Source organism: Trichosurus vulpecula, chromosome 6 (assembly GCF_011100635.1).
Source record: "Trichosurus vulpecula isolate mTriVul1 chromosome 6, mTriVul1.pri, whole genome shotgun sequence".
NCBI classification, from domain to species: Eukaryota; Metazoa; Chordata; class Mammalia; order Diprotodontia; family Phalangeridae; genus Trichosurus; species Trichosurus vulpecula.
Genome location: NC_050578.1, coordinates 265536127 through 265553098, shown reverse-complemented (window position 1 = coordinate 265553098; position 16972 = coordinate 265536127). Strand labels below are relative to the sequence as shown.

The window sequence follows — 16972 nt, the reverse complement described above, 5'->3', positions numbered from 1 at the left end:
ATGCTATGATTCTGTTGAATTTTTATTGTGTAAGGGGAAAATGAAAGGGAGGGGGAGAGGGAGAGGAGAGAGAGGGAGAGAGAGAGGGTAAGGAGAGAGGAGAGAGGAGAGAGGAGAGAGAAAAGAGAGGAGAGAGGAGAGAGAGGAGAGAGGAGAGAGGAGAGAGGAGAGAGGAGAGAGGAGAGAGGAGAGAGGAGAGAGAGAGAGAGAGAGAGAGAGAGAGAACGAGAACAAAGCTGCTTGATTTTCCACAGGGGCTGAGATGAGTGAGGAGAAAGGCAAGGGGCCTTCTGTAGTCCATCATGGCCAATGATGGCCTTCTGTAGGATGGACTCCATAGGTGGAAAGGCTGGATATTATAGTTGGATGACTCTTCCAATGTCTCTACCCTCAATATTTACTCAGCCTGACCTCCAGATTATCGCCATCAGAAACTACAAAGCTCCCAGCTCCTGTAGGGGGAAATGAGAGAAGACTGAGTCAGATGATGTAGAACTAGGGTCTCCAAGTAAAGGAGCAATGCCACAAATTTTACCCACGAAGTTGGTATCCCTACAGGCCCTTACTTCTATGGGACATTTCCCCAGAAACAAAGTTTGCACAGTAGAATTCCAAGCAAGAGTGCTCGGAGAATTTTCTGCTGCTTCATTTTATCTGCCACATCTTTGCTCACCTTCCGTCAGTGATTGACCATTACTTAGGAGCTCCCAGTAGGTTCTGTTTTTACTGCTGGCCTCAATACCATGAACAGAGGTGACATATGGTCCCCATTGAGTTTGCTTTATTTTAAACCTGGAGTAACAGAATCACACAATCTCTCGGTTGGCTGAGATCTGACAGGTCATTTGATCCTACCCATACTTGGATAGGAATCTGCGTCTACATGTCCCTGTTTGGAAATAGCATTTGTGTAGCACTTTAAGATTTACAAAATGTTGTATTGGTATCACATTTAATCCTCACAAACAACCCCAATCAATCAGTCAATAAACCTTTGTTAAACACTTACTATGTGGATACAACACCCCCAACCCCAAAACCAAACAAAGCAAAAATAAAGGACATTTTCCTGCCCACAAGAAACTCACAATCTAATCTCACTGAATCCTTTTAGGCCCTTTTTGTGACTTTGAAGTATTATAAGAAAGGAGCCTGGAACTGTAGTCACATTTTATAGATGGTGAAAATGAGGCTGACAGAAGCTATGGCTTTTCCAGGGTCACAAGGCTATTAAGCATTCAAGGCAGAATTGAAACTCAGACCTTCCTGATTTCCAGTCACTACCCTATACCACCTATTCAACAAATTGAGTCAACAGGCTGCCTTAGCATCCAGCGATGGACATCTTATCCTGCTACCTACCGAGGCAGTCCATTCCACTTTTGGGCACCGTTATCTGCTGCTAAGTTCTCCCTGCTATAATCCAAAATCTGCTCTTCTTCAGCTTCTATTCATTGCTTCTACTTCTGCCCTCTTGGGCCAAGCAGAGTGAGTGTGATCTCTCCTCTACAAAGCCAGTCTTTCAAATACTTCCAAGGAATTATCTCCTCTCTACGTCTTCCTTAGGCTAATTATTCCAGGCCCCTTCTGATCCCCATTGGGATGAACTTCAGTTTCTCAGTATTGTCCCTAAAATGTGGGGTCTAGAACTCAATGAGATGCCCCAGTGGGGTCAGATCAGAGAACACATTCTTGCCTTTCTTGTGGTCACCATGCCTCTTTTAAGGCATCCTAACATTAATTATTTTTTGATGTATAGGGAGGACAGAAACCTGGGAGACTGTGGGAAAGCATATGAAAGGTCACTGTCTCCATGCTGCCCTTCCTATGTTGCTACGTGAACTTCTAGGGTAGTTTAAATAGTCTTCGTGCATATGGCGCTCATATGCTTTGGATATACTAGTGTTATAGATGATTCTTTAAATTTTTTCTAGGTTGTTTGATGTTTTGTTTTTATTAGACTAGACAAAATTACACATTAATTCAAAGCAAAATGCATTTCAACTGAATAGAAAGATAAATGAGGCAATATTTGTAAAGTGTTTTGCAGACTTAAATCATTACGTAAGTATTCTTATTATTACATAAAAAGGAAAAAGCTTTCTCTACTCTGTGCTGCAATATACACAGGGATAAGCTTCTAAGCAGAAAACTGGATTTTCTGTTCTCTTGAGGTCTGTTCTTCCTTGGTGACCTAGAACTGGAATTCTTATCCCCTTTTTTTGGTCTTAGGCTCTTCTGGCAATCTGGGAAAGTCTCAGGACTCCTTTGTTTCTGTCTCTCTTTCTGTGTCTGTTTCTTTCACTGTGTCTCTTACAATAATGTTTCCAAATTCATAAAATAAAATACATAGGATTACAAAGGAAACCAATTGTATTTAAATGCAGTTATTAAGATATTAAAAAGGAAACCAACTCTATGGAACCCAGCTCCTGCTCTAAGTGAATTGTAAGTAGTGACTGGGACTGGCTTTTAATCCTGCTTGCTGCCCAGGCAAACATTTTGGGTAATTTCTAAATTAGCTCTTGGAAATCCATTTCACACCTAATTTTCATCTGACTTTATAATAGCTAATCAGGTTTTGCTCACAAATCAAATTCTAGGTGTTTTTAAGCATTTAAACTCCTAGTCATCCATATTGCTATTGCTTATTCACTACTAAGACCTAGAAAGTCTTTAATAAACCTAGACTTACTTTTTCCTTGGGTTTCAGAACAGTTAATTTCCTCATTCTGGAATTGTCTGTAGAAGTAGGAAATCCATTTTATAAGTGGAATTTCACCTCGAGTCATTTTAGAAACATACCCAAACTTGGCCTTGTTTTCTGTTTGAGCTGCCTCCATCACCTTCAGGAAGACAGAGCCCTCTGGCACTGAGACGATGGTAGATTCATTAATGTTGTTATTGATGGAATCCACTACTCTGTAAGTGACTGAGATAGTCTCGTTGGATTGGTGAGTGGGTTCTGCAGGTTTTGGGGTAGAGGTATTGAGGTGACCTGCCAGGGGCAGAGAAGCAGACAGAGGAATATTCAGATATGTAATGGTCAGATGGCAAGCAAAACATGAAAGAAAGACCAAATCCTTGGATGGCTCTGGGTCCATTCCAACTCCATTTGGGTCTATTCCTTTACCCCACCACTATTTTCCTTAAAGCTTCCTGATTTGGTTAATTAAAACTCAACATTTTGTTAGCTCTGAAGGAGATTAGCTCCGTTTGTCATTTGACTTGTGATTTGATGGCCTCATCTCCTGATCTGGTGGGATTCCTTGCATATTTGAGCAGATTAACAAGGGAACCGCAGGTAGAGAGGGCACTTTTTGGGTAGCTTTTGTGTGTGTGTGTGTGTGTGTGTGTGTGTGTGTGTGTGTGTGTGTGTGCGCGTGTGTGTGTGTGTGTGTGTGTGTGTGTGTGTGAGTGAGAGAGAGAGAGAGAGACAGAGAGAGAGAGAGAGAGAGACAGAAAGAGAAAGAGACAGAGAGACAGAGAGAGAGAGACAGAGACAGAGATAAAGATAGCCAGAGGCAGAGACATAGAGACAGACACAGAGAAATAGTGAGAGAAATAGAGAGAGACAGAGACAGAGAGTAGAAAGCATCTTGTGGAGGGAACCAGAATTATGTTATTGTTGAGTTGTTTCAATCATGTCTGACTCTTCGTGACCTCATGTGGGCTTTTCTTGGCAGAGATACTGGAGTGGTTTAGCATTTCCTTCTCCAGCTCATTTTACAGATGTGGAAACTGAGGCAAACACAGTCACATGACTAGTCAGTGTTTGAAGTTGGAATTCAAATCAGGCCCTCCTGACTCTAGGCCTGGTGCTTTATCCACTTCACCACCCAGCTGACTTTGTACCACCTAGCTGGAGGAATTTCTACGCAGCACTATGCTTTGTGTGTCTCACAGAGGAGGCGCCTAAAAAGATGCTGATGGTGGTAGTGCTGTCTATGATGTGCTCTCTCCTATCCAGGGTGCACCTTTCACCAACTCTAGGACATAAAATAACTGAAGCAGCGCTTCCCAGTAGAGGCTGACATCTCATCAACCAGCCAGGTTCAATGTTCAGTGCAGAAACGCTGGGAGCAGGGACTCTCATTTCTTACTGGGTCTCTTCACCCTTTTTTGCTACATTCATTAAGAGTTGAACAGAGAAAAGAAGAAAAGGTTTCTCTCTTCCTTGGCTGCCCCTTTGAACAGCTCCAGTTCTCTGAGAGGGGCAACACTCCATGGAGGAATCCAACTCGACCTTGGTGTCCAAAGACCTGGGTTTGAACCCCACCCCTGCCACTGACTAGCTGTGTGACCTTGGGGAAGTCACTTTACCCTTATGAGCCTTAGTGTCTTCATCTGTAGACTAGGAAGAAAAATGCACAGCCCATCCCACAAGGTTGTTGTGAGGAGGGTACTTTGTAATATTTTTTATAGATAAATGTGAGAGGCTCTCTTATGAACCTTTCCCAATTCACTTCATTTTTGTCTTTATCTCCAGGACTGAGCACTGTATCTATCATACAGTAGGTACTTAATAAATGTTTGTTGATTAATTGTTTTTGTGCTCATGTTCATTTATGATCACTATAGTTTCTGCAACTCGGAGATACCATAAGTCACAATTCATTAGAGTCATGCTTTAATTGAGGAGTTGTGTGATGCCGTGTTACTTGTTCCCAGAAAAGCGAGCAATATGGAATGAATTCTAGTGGTTCTTGGGGCCAGTGAAGGAGGATTGAAATATATAGGGCAGAATTGCTTTGAAAGCTGAAACAGTTCACCAGATCCTTCCTTGCTGACTAATGGCCCAATGAGAATATCATCCACTTTGTCGTCCTGTTAGATTTCCCTCCTCCAGAGAGTTGACTATTTCATTTCCAGATGTTGCGTTTAGATTAACCTCATGGGCAAATCATCCCCAGAGGTTTCTTCTAGGCCCCAAGGACCCCTAGGACTCACTTTCATTGGGTGGATTTCCTCTTAGGAAAGAATAAAGACGTCTGTCTTAGGATGCTTATACCTGGCAGGGACTGACAAGAAACATGGGTTAAGTCCAAGTAAGTCTTGCCCTCCAGGGCAGGTAACACCTGGGCTGCAGCGATGGGCAATCTGAATGTTCCCTGAGGAATCTGGTTTAGCACCTTTTTAAGAGTCTTCTTACAGTCCCAGTCTCCTTCTTCATAATACTCTGGAGTCACAAATAGGGCCTGATAGAATTCAGAAAGGGAGGGGAAAAAGTAAATCTCAATTTAAGAAATCATGATGAAATCTGAAGTTTCCTAGGGACTACATCTTGTGGGGGAATGCGACAATCATCTATTTTACCTTCCCCCTTTTTAAAGGAAACCTAGACCCATGAACTCTCCTAGTGGATAAAGGTCTCTTTTGTTTTTAAAGAATTCTTGGCAAGGAGATACCAACCTCAATCTCTTCTATTGCTCTACCAAATAATCAGCCAATGAGCATTTATAAAGCATCTTGCATGTGCTAAGTGCTGGGGAAAGGATGGGTGGGGATGTAAAAGAAATAGTAGTGGGGATTAGCTCTTCCCGAGAGATGTGCAGAACCATGTGGTCAGTCAGCCAATAAACATTTATTAAGACTCTAACATACCAGGCACTATGCTAAGTGTTGGGGATACAAAGAAAGCAAAAGACAGTCCATTTTCAGGGAATCTAGACAGGATAATTGAAGATAATCAATACAGCAAAGGCATTTGCATTAAAGGGGATATGATGATTTGTTTAGCTTGACTGTACTTATTTGTTACAAGAGGGAGTGATGATGGGAAGGGTTAGGGGAGGAACCATTCAAAAGTGGTAGTAACATAAAAAACAAGAAGAACGTCAATCAAAAAATTTTAAAATGAGAGTGACGGAGAGAGACAGAGAATAGCAGAGGGAAAGAGAGAGAAAGAGAGGGAAGGAGCAAGGGAGAGAAAGGAGAGAGAAAGAAGGAGAGAGAGGGAGAGGGAGAGGGAAAGGGAGAGAGAGAGAAAGGGAAAGAGAGGGAGAGAGAGAGGTGGAGGGAGGGGAAGGAGAAAGAGAGAGGGTGACTCCCTGAGAATAGGGGGCCCAAAACAGGGGATGGCATCTTCTTCAATTACTATTATTGATCTCTCTTCTTCTCTTTAATCTCCACAAACTCACCTGCATGGCTTCTCCTGTGCTATAGATATTTCCAATGGTATCATCTTGTTTTTTCTCCTTCAGGATCTTGTCCACAAGCCATAATATATTACTTCCAATCATTTCATCTGGGTTCTGCCTGTTCACACAAGTCAGAGCCAGGACTGAAATTGCCCCAGTGTCTGTTAAGAGATTCAGGAGGCCCGAAAAACATAGGTGGTGTGTGTGTGTGTGTGTGTGTGTGTGTGTGTGTGTGTGTGTGTGTGTGAGAGAGAGAGAGAGAGAGAGAGAGAGAGAGAGGGAGAGAGAAAGAGAGAGGTAAGTGAGCATCTCTCTGTTTACTGCTATCGCAGACTCCTCCAGGCTAGTGGATGGGAACCTAGGAAAGGTATATCTTTTATTTTATCTTATCTTAGGTTCAAAGGTCTAGAACTGAATGGTATCTCAGACACCATCTACTCTAACCCTATCGATTTACAGATGAAGAAACTGAGGCCCAGAAAGTTTAAATGACTTACCTAAAGTCACATAGGTAGTAAATTTTGGGGAAGGGATTTGAATCCAGGCCCTCTGAGTCCGGAGCCAGTGATGTTTCTATCATATGTTGTATCTTCCATTTTCGTCCCCAGTAGTCTATCTGGATGTGTATGTCTTCCATCTCTGTGACCCTGAGCCCTATTCTGTGTATGTATTATTTCTACCTGAATGCGGCCTGTGTGGGACTTATTTTTATAAGTTGTCAATACCCAGTTCCTAATGCAAAGTGGGTTACTGATTGCTATAATTTCCTTTTAGATGAATGATGACTTCAATATTCATCTGTGAGCTAGTTTCCCCAATGTGATTGATTGATGCACTACCTGAATCAATTCTTGGTGACTTTAAGTTACAGAGAAGGTGCTGTCCTTCCTAGGCAGAGCAAATTCTTACTGCTTCCTACGTCTATGAAATCTCTACTTCGTTTTCTTTTTTAATTGAGGCATTCTTTTGTTCCATATGCTTAATATATCTACCCTCCTATTTTCAGAGACAGATCTGTGTAAGGTGAATTTGTTGGTATAATCTCGCCAGACACACTATTGCCAAAGCAAAAAGATCCCAAGTTCATGATAGTCATGGGATATGTCCCCCGGAAGAGCCTTCCCATAGCTCTCTGTACTCCAGTCTTTCTAGAAGCATATGCCCATATACACGCCCCTGCAATGATCTTTCCTCTTCTACCCACCTACTATGTCTATCCTACCTCCCTCCACATCAAAAGTTGGCAAAACGAGTGATGGAACCCAGGACATGGTGAAAAAGGAAGGATGTGTTTGCAGTACCCAGATGTCCTAATTCGCTGGGTGGGAAATAATATTCTTCTGTCTGCTTCCTCATTTTTGTCCCTTCAGTCCTCTCCTCCTCCCTTGCCAATGTCCCACTCCAGATTTTCCTATTCCTTCCAATGTGCTTTTGGGAACATCTCCATAATTAACAATTTTTCTTTCATCTTATTTCCTTTCTCACTCCTGTCTTCTGGTTTTCACTGAGACCTGGTTTCCTTATGATGATACTGCTTCCCTTGCCACCCTCTCCAGCATTAGCTAGATTTTCTCTCACACTCCCTACTCACTGGTGGTGGTGGAGGTTGGAATATCACACTGCCAGTCCCTCTTTATGGCCATCACTTAGTGACCTCTCTTTGGGATTCATTCAATACAAATTTATCACGTAATCTAGGTGATTGTCTTTCCTTTCTCAATAAATTCAGTGCCTACTTCACAGTCTTCCTCTCCACTCCACTACTTCCTTCATTCTGGGGATTTCAATTTAACATGTTGATATGCCTTCCACTTTCACAGTCCATTCAGCTCTTACAACCTAACTTTCCGCTCCACTTAAGCTCCAAAAAGGATGCTCAAACCTTTGCTCTTCCTATCACCAACAAGTGTTCTGCTACCATGCTCAAGAACTCTGAATTTCCATCACGTGATTATTATATTTTTATCTTTCTATCACCTTCTATATCTAAGCCTTCTCTTCATCTTCACTATAACCTTCAATCCTTCCATTCCTCAGTATTGCCTTGGGCCAGTAGATGGGATGATGGAGGCTAAATTTCTATTTTGATTTCACACCTGGATTTTGTGTAGGGAGGATAGCCTGGTGCCATCACTTACCCACAGAGAATCGGCCACCAATATAAATCTTCATTTGCTCTGCAGAGAAGAGCTTAGCAATTTTGGAGGATGAATAAGTCCCATTTAGAAGACACAAGGCCAAGACATCCAAGCCAAGCTCATAGTAGTTAGTCAATGGGTGGCCAGAGGTATCTGATGGGAAGCAAAGAATAAATACCTTATTCATAGAAGGAAAACAAGAGAGATATATACCCAAATAATATTTCTGTCCACTCTCTCCTTCATCCTACTCCTCTCCCCCTCTGGCTCCCACCACTGTTCCCTATAAAACAAAGTTGGGTAACAGAGAGAACATGGATAGAAATTAGTTGAAGATATGAAATTAAAACCTGGATAGGAATTTATCTCTCAGAGGAGGAAAGGGCTCCAGAAAGGTGATGAAAGAATCCTAGAATCAGAAAGGACTTTGGGGATGAGGTAGTCCTATCTAATGTAGGAATGCTCCCTACACCATCTCTGACCTACCTAGTTTCTGCTTGAACACTTACTGCAATGGGGATCTCACCCCCTCATAAGGCATTTGTTCTAGTGTTGTATGGTTCTAAATGTTAGCTAAGTCTTTTGTTGAGCTAATATGCTTGCTGTAATATAGAGTGATTTACTTTTCATGGGCTAAAATTGTGAAAGTACAAAGCATGGGACTTCATGCTTGATATATTTATTGTGAATTTTATAAATGCTCCATAATTCATTTTATCCCAGTGTCTGGCACATAGTAGGTGCTTAATAAGTGCTCATTGATTTATCATTAAAATCAATCCCTACACCAAAAGTTGAACTCCAAATTTCCTGTTTCTTTAGGAAATGTCTTTCAACAGAATGCAATGCAATCTTACTCTGTCTTCCTGTAGCATTCGATATCTGCCTCACTGTGATACATTCCTAGACTCAGATACTAGCTTTTCTTTCTTTGCATACATTGTCTTGTCTCCTCATTATGTGCCTAAGGTCTTAAATATTTTATGGTGCCTAGGACAGTACTTGGGACACAACAGGTCCTCAACAAATATTTGATTGATGGAAAAGAAGAAGCCACGGTTGTGGAGAGAGGGAGGTTAGTAAGCCTGCAAGGCTGTAGTAGAACAAAGAAGAAAAGATAGAAGGAAGGAAGGCAGCCTTTGATAGAGAGGTTCTTACCAATACTGTCTACTTCCTTTTGGAACTTCTCTTCTAGTTTTTTGACCAGCTTATAATCATGTACAACGTCTTTCTGGCAGGCAGCTGTCAATGCCAGCATATTCAGGGCAAGCTGTCCTGAGGTTAAAATTTCTTAAAGGAAACATATGTCTGAGTAAGTGAGCGATTTTGACATAGTTGATCTTATTAGAGACAGAACTGGGCTTGGATTCTTGATAAAGAATCACAGAGTTTTAAACTTGGGAGAGTTCTCATTGACCACTGAGTCCAATCTAAACCCTTTGCAATGTCCATGAAAGGGGTCATCCAGCCTCGCTTAAAAATCTCCAGAGAGGGGAACCCACTGCTTCTTAATGTAGCTCCTTATAATTTTTAATCCATGGCTACTGTCCTCTCTGCCAACCTGGAGTAAAACAGAACAAGTTCAATCTTTCCTATAGATACTTGAACACAGGTATTGTATCCTGAGCCTTTTCTTTTCCAGCTCAACTAGCCCCAGTTTGTCACATGAGGGACTCAAGGTCCTTTACCATCAAACTGTCCACCTTTGGATGCTCTCCAGATCATCAATAACCTCCACAAAGTGTGGCAATCAGAACTGAATATGATACTTCAGGTGTGGTCTGACCAAAGCAAAGGATCATAAATATCTTTTAAGTAATATACTTTAGAATTTCTCCAGGAACCAAAGTCAAGCTCACTGGCCTCTCATCTATAGGCTCTTATTTTCTAGATTTTGAAGAATAAGGCACCATTTGCTTTTCTGTAGTCAGGGTATATGAGAGAGGACCTTGGAAGGGCAAATGTTGTCCTGGGAAAAGAATATTGTGCAAGCTAGGCTTCTAATTCTTGGTGAAGTTTTAAAATGTGTTATATAGAAGATGTTTAGTGGGTATCTAGAAACATTGGTGATGAATGCAAAGTGAGAACAGGTTGTGGGGGTATCTAGGTGGCACAAGAGGTACAGCACTGGACTTTAAGTCAGGAAGATCTGGTTTCCAATCCTGCCTCAGGTATGTACTAGATGTATGACCCTGGGCAAGTCATTCCTCCTCCTCTGGGCCTCAGAATTCCATATCTGTAAAATGAGAGGATTGGCCTCAATGTCCTTTAAGGGTCCTTGCAGCTCTAAATCTATGATCCTACGGCAAATTCTAGGACATTTTTGGTAGCGTTATTAAACTGACTGATGAGGGGAATTCTGTCGATTTTGGACCAACCATTTCTAATACTTTTTCTGTTCTTGCCACTTAGTTCCTATGTCACGCCTACTAGCTGGGTGTCCATGGTTGGGTCATTCACCTCTGTGCTTCATTTTCCTCCTCTGTAACACAGGATTGTGATACATACGAGTGCAAGATGTGGCACAGGACTGTTTCAGAGAAAGAGCTTTGGAAATTGTAATGCACTCAGACTCAGAGTTTATGAGTTTGTCAATTGGCAAATTGCCTTTTTAATCCATCTATCCCTGACGTTCCTTCCATTGACTTTTCTCTTAATGAGCTCCTTTTTAATGTTCTGCCCTGGGCCTCATTTGTAACTGGTACAGCATATGTTGGCAATGTTAGAAATAGGCTTTGGTGTCAGGAAGACCCTGCTTTGATGTCTGCCTCAGTAAGGTGGCGGGCTGAGAGAGCTTCACTGACTCATCTAAGGTTGCACAGCTAGTAAGTGTCTTGGGCTTAATTTGAACTCAGATCTCCCTGACTCCAGGCCCAGCACTCTCTCCATTGCACAATCCAGCTACCTAACTAAGCTAGCTGGCTTCAACTAAGGTTATAGAAATTTAAAGCCAGAATGAGACTTAGAAAAGATTTAGCTTAACTCCCTCCTTTTATAGAGGCAGCTGGGTGGTGCAGTGGATAGAGCACTTGGCCTGGAATCAGAAAAACATGAGTTCAAATGCAGCTTCAGACATTTTACTGTGTGATCTTGAGCAAGTCACTTACACTCTGTCTGCCTCAGTTTCCCAGCTGTGACGTGGGGATAGTCACAGCATCTACCTACAGGGTTGTTGTGAGGATCACATGAGATAGTATTTGTGAAGTGCCTGGCACGTAGAAAGTGCTGTATAAATGTTATTTAGCCCTTCACCTTTCCCTTACCTAGAGATGTAGTTTTGGCACAATGGAAAGAGGGCTGGACTTGGCCTCACTCTATCATTTACTAGCTATGTGACCTTGGCAAGTCATTTAACCTTTGCCTGCCTTGGTTTCTACATTTGTAAAATGGAGAAAATTATGTCTATTCTCTCTCTGTCTCTTTCTCTATCTCTCTCCCTCGCCCCCTTCTCTCTCTCTCTCTCTCTCTCTCTCTCTCTCTCTCTCTCTCTCTCTCTCTCTCTCCCTCCCTCTCCTCCTTCCCTCTCTCTCTCTCTCCCCCTCCCTCTCCTCCTTCCCTCTCTCTCTCTCTCCTTCTCCTCCTTCTCTCTCTCTCTCTCTCTCTCTCTCTCTCTCTCTCTCTCTCTCTCTCTCTCTCCCTCCCTCCCTCCTCTTCCTTCTGTTCCTCTTCCTCCTCCCTCTCTCATCTGTTTACCTACCTCTCTATCTATCATACTTGATTTGTGATTTTATTGTTATAATGAACATTGAGGAGGAAATTCTCTTTCTTAATAAAAATCAGCCCCTGCTCTGACACTTCCAGTTTTCCAGAGTTCCTTGGGGGTATTGAGCGGTTTAATAACTTGCCCAGGGCTGTGAGTCTCCTTGATGTGCTATATAAAATTCAACTATTGTTATTTTTGTCGTCATTAGAGAGGAGAAAACCAAGGCCTAGAGAAAGGAAATGACTTGGTCAAGGTCAGTAGGAAAGGTGGGTTCAAAACCTGGGGGTCCTGATTTCTAGTTCAATGTTCTTGGTATGGTTTTCTATTCTATGAGCTGTTAATTTCTAGGAGTATTTGTGTTTGAATAGAGAAGTCTTGAAGAAAGTCTCCCATAGCCAAAGGAATGGTGGGCAGAGACCTTGGTTTCTTGAGGAGAGGGTGGTGTGCCATCTTGTAGTCCTTTAAGTGACTCATCAAGTATGGCATAGTTGGAGAGCTCTTTGGGAGAGCCCTCACTGTGAGATCAGCAGCAGGGGCTTTGGCTCAGGTACCACATTTAACCTAACATTCCTTGCAGTGCTCTGGCAGCTAGAACTTCAATTACTGTTGAAAATAGGAGACTTTTATATATGGAGCTTCCTTCATCCCCCACCCCAGTTGTATTCCTTCACACATCCTGTCTGATTGTAGCCCTGCTTTTCCCTGCTCCACTCTATGGTGACCGTACTTAGTAGCAAACTAGGGGTGTCCCAAGTCTCTGTCCACAGTGTCATGGGAGTGATGGAGTGTCTCATTCTCTTCTACACAACAGAATTCATATTAGAAAGTTTATGATGAGGTCCTTGTCCCCCTTGCAGAGGCAGGAGACTATGGGTATAGAACACTGTATATACTATCTGGCTCATCTGATGTATTAGTTCATTTCACTGAACTGCTTTTTCCTCTTTCCTCCCTTTCCCTTTTAAAAAAAATTAGTTACAAGGAAAGGGTCCAAGAATAGGGGAGTGGGAAATGAAATATTTGGAAATGAAGGTGATAGAAAACTAAAAGTTATCCTACGATTCCCAATGTTTGAAAAATTATAAAATGTGAAACGAGTGTGAGGTATTGTTACTACATTAAAAAAAAAAACCAAAAACGAAAAACTTGCCAGTTAAAGCTTTGCTCTGTAAGCAGATTATTTTTACCCAACACTGATTGGACAGCTTGGATGTGCCCCCTCCTTTTTATTTTTATTTTTCAAAGGAAGAGACAGTTTTTCTTACCACGTTGCATAATGTTTTGTTTGACTTGGTTCAGGAAGGTTTTCTCGGCCTTCTCGTCGTTTTGCCTTGCGAGTTTGAGGGCAATCAGGATGCTAGGATCTACTTCCGGAAAGGGCTGCTCGGGTTCAATCATTGTGGCCATCAGAGAGGCCAGGCTGGCCTGCTGTTCATCGTCTGCCTCTGTGGTGAGGGAGGGAAAGAGAGAGTCATAGGCATGTGCCCAAGGTCATAGTGGGAAGAGGCCAAACTCGACACCATCTAGTCTAGACCTTCAAACTGAGGCCCTGGGGTTGATAGTAGTCTTCTAAGGGCATAGAGCAAGTCAGTGACAGAGCTGGAACTAGAATTCAGGTCTGTTATCATCAACATCAATGCTAGCATTTGTATAGCACTTTCAAGTTTCTTAAGCACACTACACGCATTATGTCAAATGATCTTCACAACAATCCTAGAAAGTGGCCACTATTACTATCCCCATTTTACAGATGAGGAAATTGAGGCTGAAACCTTTCCCCAGGGAAGGAAATAACAAACCATTCCAGTATTTTTGCCGAGAAAATCCCAAATGGGGCCATGAAGAGTAGGACACAGCTGAAATGACTGAATAACAAAAGTAAGTATCTGAGACAAGCTTATTTAGTAAGCTAATTCAATGTCTGAGACAAGATTCAAACTGGGGTCTTCTGACTCCAAGTTCAACTTTCTATCAATGTTGTCCTTTGTTCTTTTCTATATATTTGATGCAGCTTTTCTTATCACCATCTCCAGTGATCACAATCCATTGCAATTCAACCAGCATTTATTAAACTTCAGCTAAGTGCAGGGCACTAACCAGGAATTAAAAAAGATAAGAAATGAAAAATGATCTTTCTCTTGAAGCAGCTTCCATTTCCTGGGGAGATCCAATACCTACACAGATAAGTAAGTAAAAGATAAGATGAGGAAGGAGGAAGCGATTAATGGGATCAGAGTCCTGAGACCTCAGTGTGGCTGTTGGCCTTCCATATGCATCCTGGGCCTTCCAAAGACAGACCACAATGACAATAAGCTTGAAAGAATCAGCAAGAAGAGGGTGGGCTTTGGCCAGCCATCCTTAGCATGGGAATGTAAATTACGAACATATAGAAGAAAGCTCCCAATGCAATGAAGAAATCCCCTGTGTTGAGGAAACCTCAGCACTAAGTTCCAGAAGCAGACAATAATTCTTTTCCTATAAGGTGGCCTCGCCTTCCTTCCCCAAAAAGAATGGACTAGCCACAAAGACTCCAAGGGTAGATGGCAGAAATGAAGGGAGGAAAAATGAAATTATAATTCTTGATATGGAAGAAGAGAAGGTAGAAGATGTCACCCAGTGAGTGTGCAGCTTTAGAAAGGGATGCCTGATGTTCTGGACAAAAATCACTCCACGATCCTAGTCCTGACCCCTCTGGGGAGTGACAACAGGGTCCAGACTTGGACTGACAATTCTCCCATTCCATCCTAAGGATTCACTGGGGGCAGAGGAAGCTGTATACAGGAGAGATGAGAGCACAGGCCCAGGAGGGAGCAAATCTCAAGAGTGAGCCCTGTCTTGGTTTGACCATTGGTAACACTGGGGAGATCAGTTTCACTTGAGTGATGAGGTCAGAAGTAGGTTGTAAAGAGGAAGAGGAGGAAGCAGGTATAGACTTTTCCCAGGAGTTTGGCTGTTAAAGGGAGGAGAGGCATGAGTCTTGAGAAGTTGTTAGGGTTGAATGTTCCCTTCTCTCTAGCTCCAATCTGTCCTGGCATTTGGAGGACTTAGCTTCCACTGACTTTCTTCACATTAGTCAAGAGCCAAGGGTGAGAGTGTGTTGGGGGGCTGGGATGGGGACTGTGCAGTGACCCCACTCCTTTTGCCCACAATGGGAGTACTGTGTTGTTACCCCTTGCAGGAGATTTTTCACAAACATCCTGTTTGGCAATCTTCCTAGAGCAGGGAGCTTGCCCCAGCTTCCTGGTCACCACTGTCCAATCAGATTCCCTGGCTTCTGCCCTCCAGGTATGCTCTAGTGATTTTTGCCCCTCTCTTAATGACTTTCTAGCCCGGGTCTCATGTTTCTCTGAGGCTGGAAGGTTTATGAAGAGGGTAGAGATTATGATTCCCATTTTACAGAGGAGGATAGTTAGGCTCAGAGTGGTTACAAGACCTTCCTAAGATCGCACAGCTAATAAGTCTTAGACTCAGCATACAAACCTCAGGACTTGCTTCCAAGTCTTACACTCTTTCTATCACACCAGGCAAAGATTTCCTAGGAAAATCTCTCCTGCAGAAACATAAGTCTAAGAAATGGATGACAGCAAAGAGTGATCTTGGTCAAGTCAGTTCCTCATCTGTAGAATTAGGGGGTTGGACTTCATGACCTCTAAGGTCATTTCCTTGGACAGCTAGGTGGCTCAGTGGATAGAGCACAGGCCCTGGAGTCAAGAGAATCTGAGTTCAAATCTGGCCTCAGACTAGATGTGTGAGCCTGGGCAAGTCACTTAACCCTGTTTGCCTCAGTTTCTTATTTGTACAACGAGGTGGAGAAGGAAATGGAAAACCACCCCAGTATCTCTGCCAAGAAAGCCCCAAATGGGGTCATGGAGAGTCTGAAATTACTGAACAAATCCTTCATCTGTAAGATGGGGATGGTGGACTTCATGACCTTCAGTGTTACATAGCTTTTAAATTGATGAGCTTATGACTTGCCCAAGATCTTGTAGCTTGTACGTATAGCTTCTTCCTCCCAGAAGTTATTTCCATTATGCTATTCTGTTCCCTGGAAGGAATAAAACCCCCTCCCCACAAAACACGCACACACACACACACACACACACACACACACACACACACATGGGAGCAAACTCGATAAAACAGCCTCCAATCCCTGTTCTCAAAAAGCAGGGTCACCAATCTGTGGGTCTAGAATATAATGTTCCCTTAAGTTAGCTGTAGAGTCTGATTCCCCATTCCCCCCATTCCCCATAATCACTCTGCCCCTAGGAGGGCTCTGGGAATGTACTTCCGTGGGCCAGAATTCACTTACCACAGATCTCACAGGGGTGAGCAGGGAAGAAGAAAAAAAGGAGAAAGCCCACCAGGGACAGCCGTTGGGATACTCTCATCTCTCCAGCTGTGGTCTCCTCTTCCTCTCCTCCACCTGTATTAGATTACGGAGTCTGAGTCTGGGTACTTATTGGGCAATGAGCAGAAAATAACTGGTGCTCCTCCCCTACCTTGCCTCACCCGTTTCTGTCAGACAGATGTTGAACAACGGCCAGGAAGGTGGCTGTGCCGGTCAGCTTCTGGGGAAGCAAGTGCCCAGGAATGAGTCAGAAAAGGGGCTGTCAGAGGTGGCATGGATCCCAAACTTCCCTGGAGCCTGGGACTTGCCATAGCCTACTCGCATCTGCCACATGTTAACTGGCAATCAGCATATTATTGAACATGGGCTTAGTCATCACTTATAGATCTTTTCGACATTGTCCTCGAGTGCTTTACGGACAATTTCTGTACATTCACTACAATTCATAAGATCCCAGATCAAGAGCTGGCAGTTGATAGAGGTCCCATACCTTAATGACATTGAGGCAGCATGGGCTCATGACTAGAATTCTAGGCATTTTACAATTTTCTCATCTATAAAATGGACATGGCAAAAACACTTGTCTCACAAGGTTGTTGCAAGAATCAAATGAGGTTATATTTGCAAAATGCTATATAAA

The 16972-nt window shown here is 42.8% G+C and overlaps 1 protein-coding gene across 1 annotated transcript; it reads right to left on the bottom strand.

The window, feature by feature from the left end:
- Nucleotides 1–390: 390 nt before the first annotated feature.
- On the bottom strand, nucleotides 391–16372 carry TCN1 (transcobalamin 1). The gene is made up of 9 exons (XM_036762551.1): nucleotides 16294–16372; nucleotides 13247–13426; nucleotides 9437–9568; nucleotides 8279–8431; nucleotides 6141–6301; nucleotides 5012–5198; nucleotides 2806–2998; nucleotides 674–792; nucleotides 391–452 (listed from the first exon to the last, which is right to left on the bottom strand). Exons 1-9 carry the CDS (start codon nucleotides 16370–16372, stop codon nucleotides 391–393), a joined length of 1266 nt encoding a protein of 421 aa, XP_036618446.1.
- Between the last annotated feature and the right edge of the window lie 600 nt (nucleotides 16373–16972).

Coding starts and splice junctions, on each gene's coding strand:
- TCN1 (XM_036762551.1), bottom strand. CDS start 16,372: ATGAGAGTATCCCAACGGCTGTCCCTGGTGGGCTTTCTCCTTTTTTTC. Junction 6,302..8,278: donor TGGTGGCCGATTCTCTGTGG/GTAAGTGATGGC, acceptor ATCTCTTAACAG/ACACTGGGGCAATTTCAGTC. Junction 453..673: donor TGGTCAATCACTGACGGAAG/GTGAGCAAAGAT, acceptor TTCCCCCTACAG/GAGCTGGGAGCTTTGTAGTT.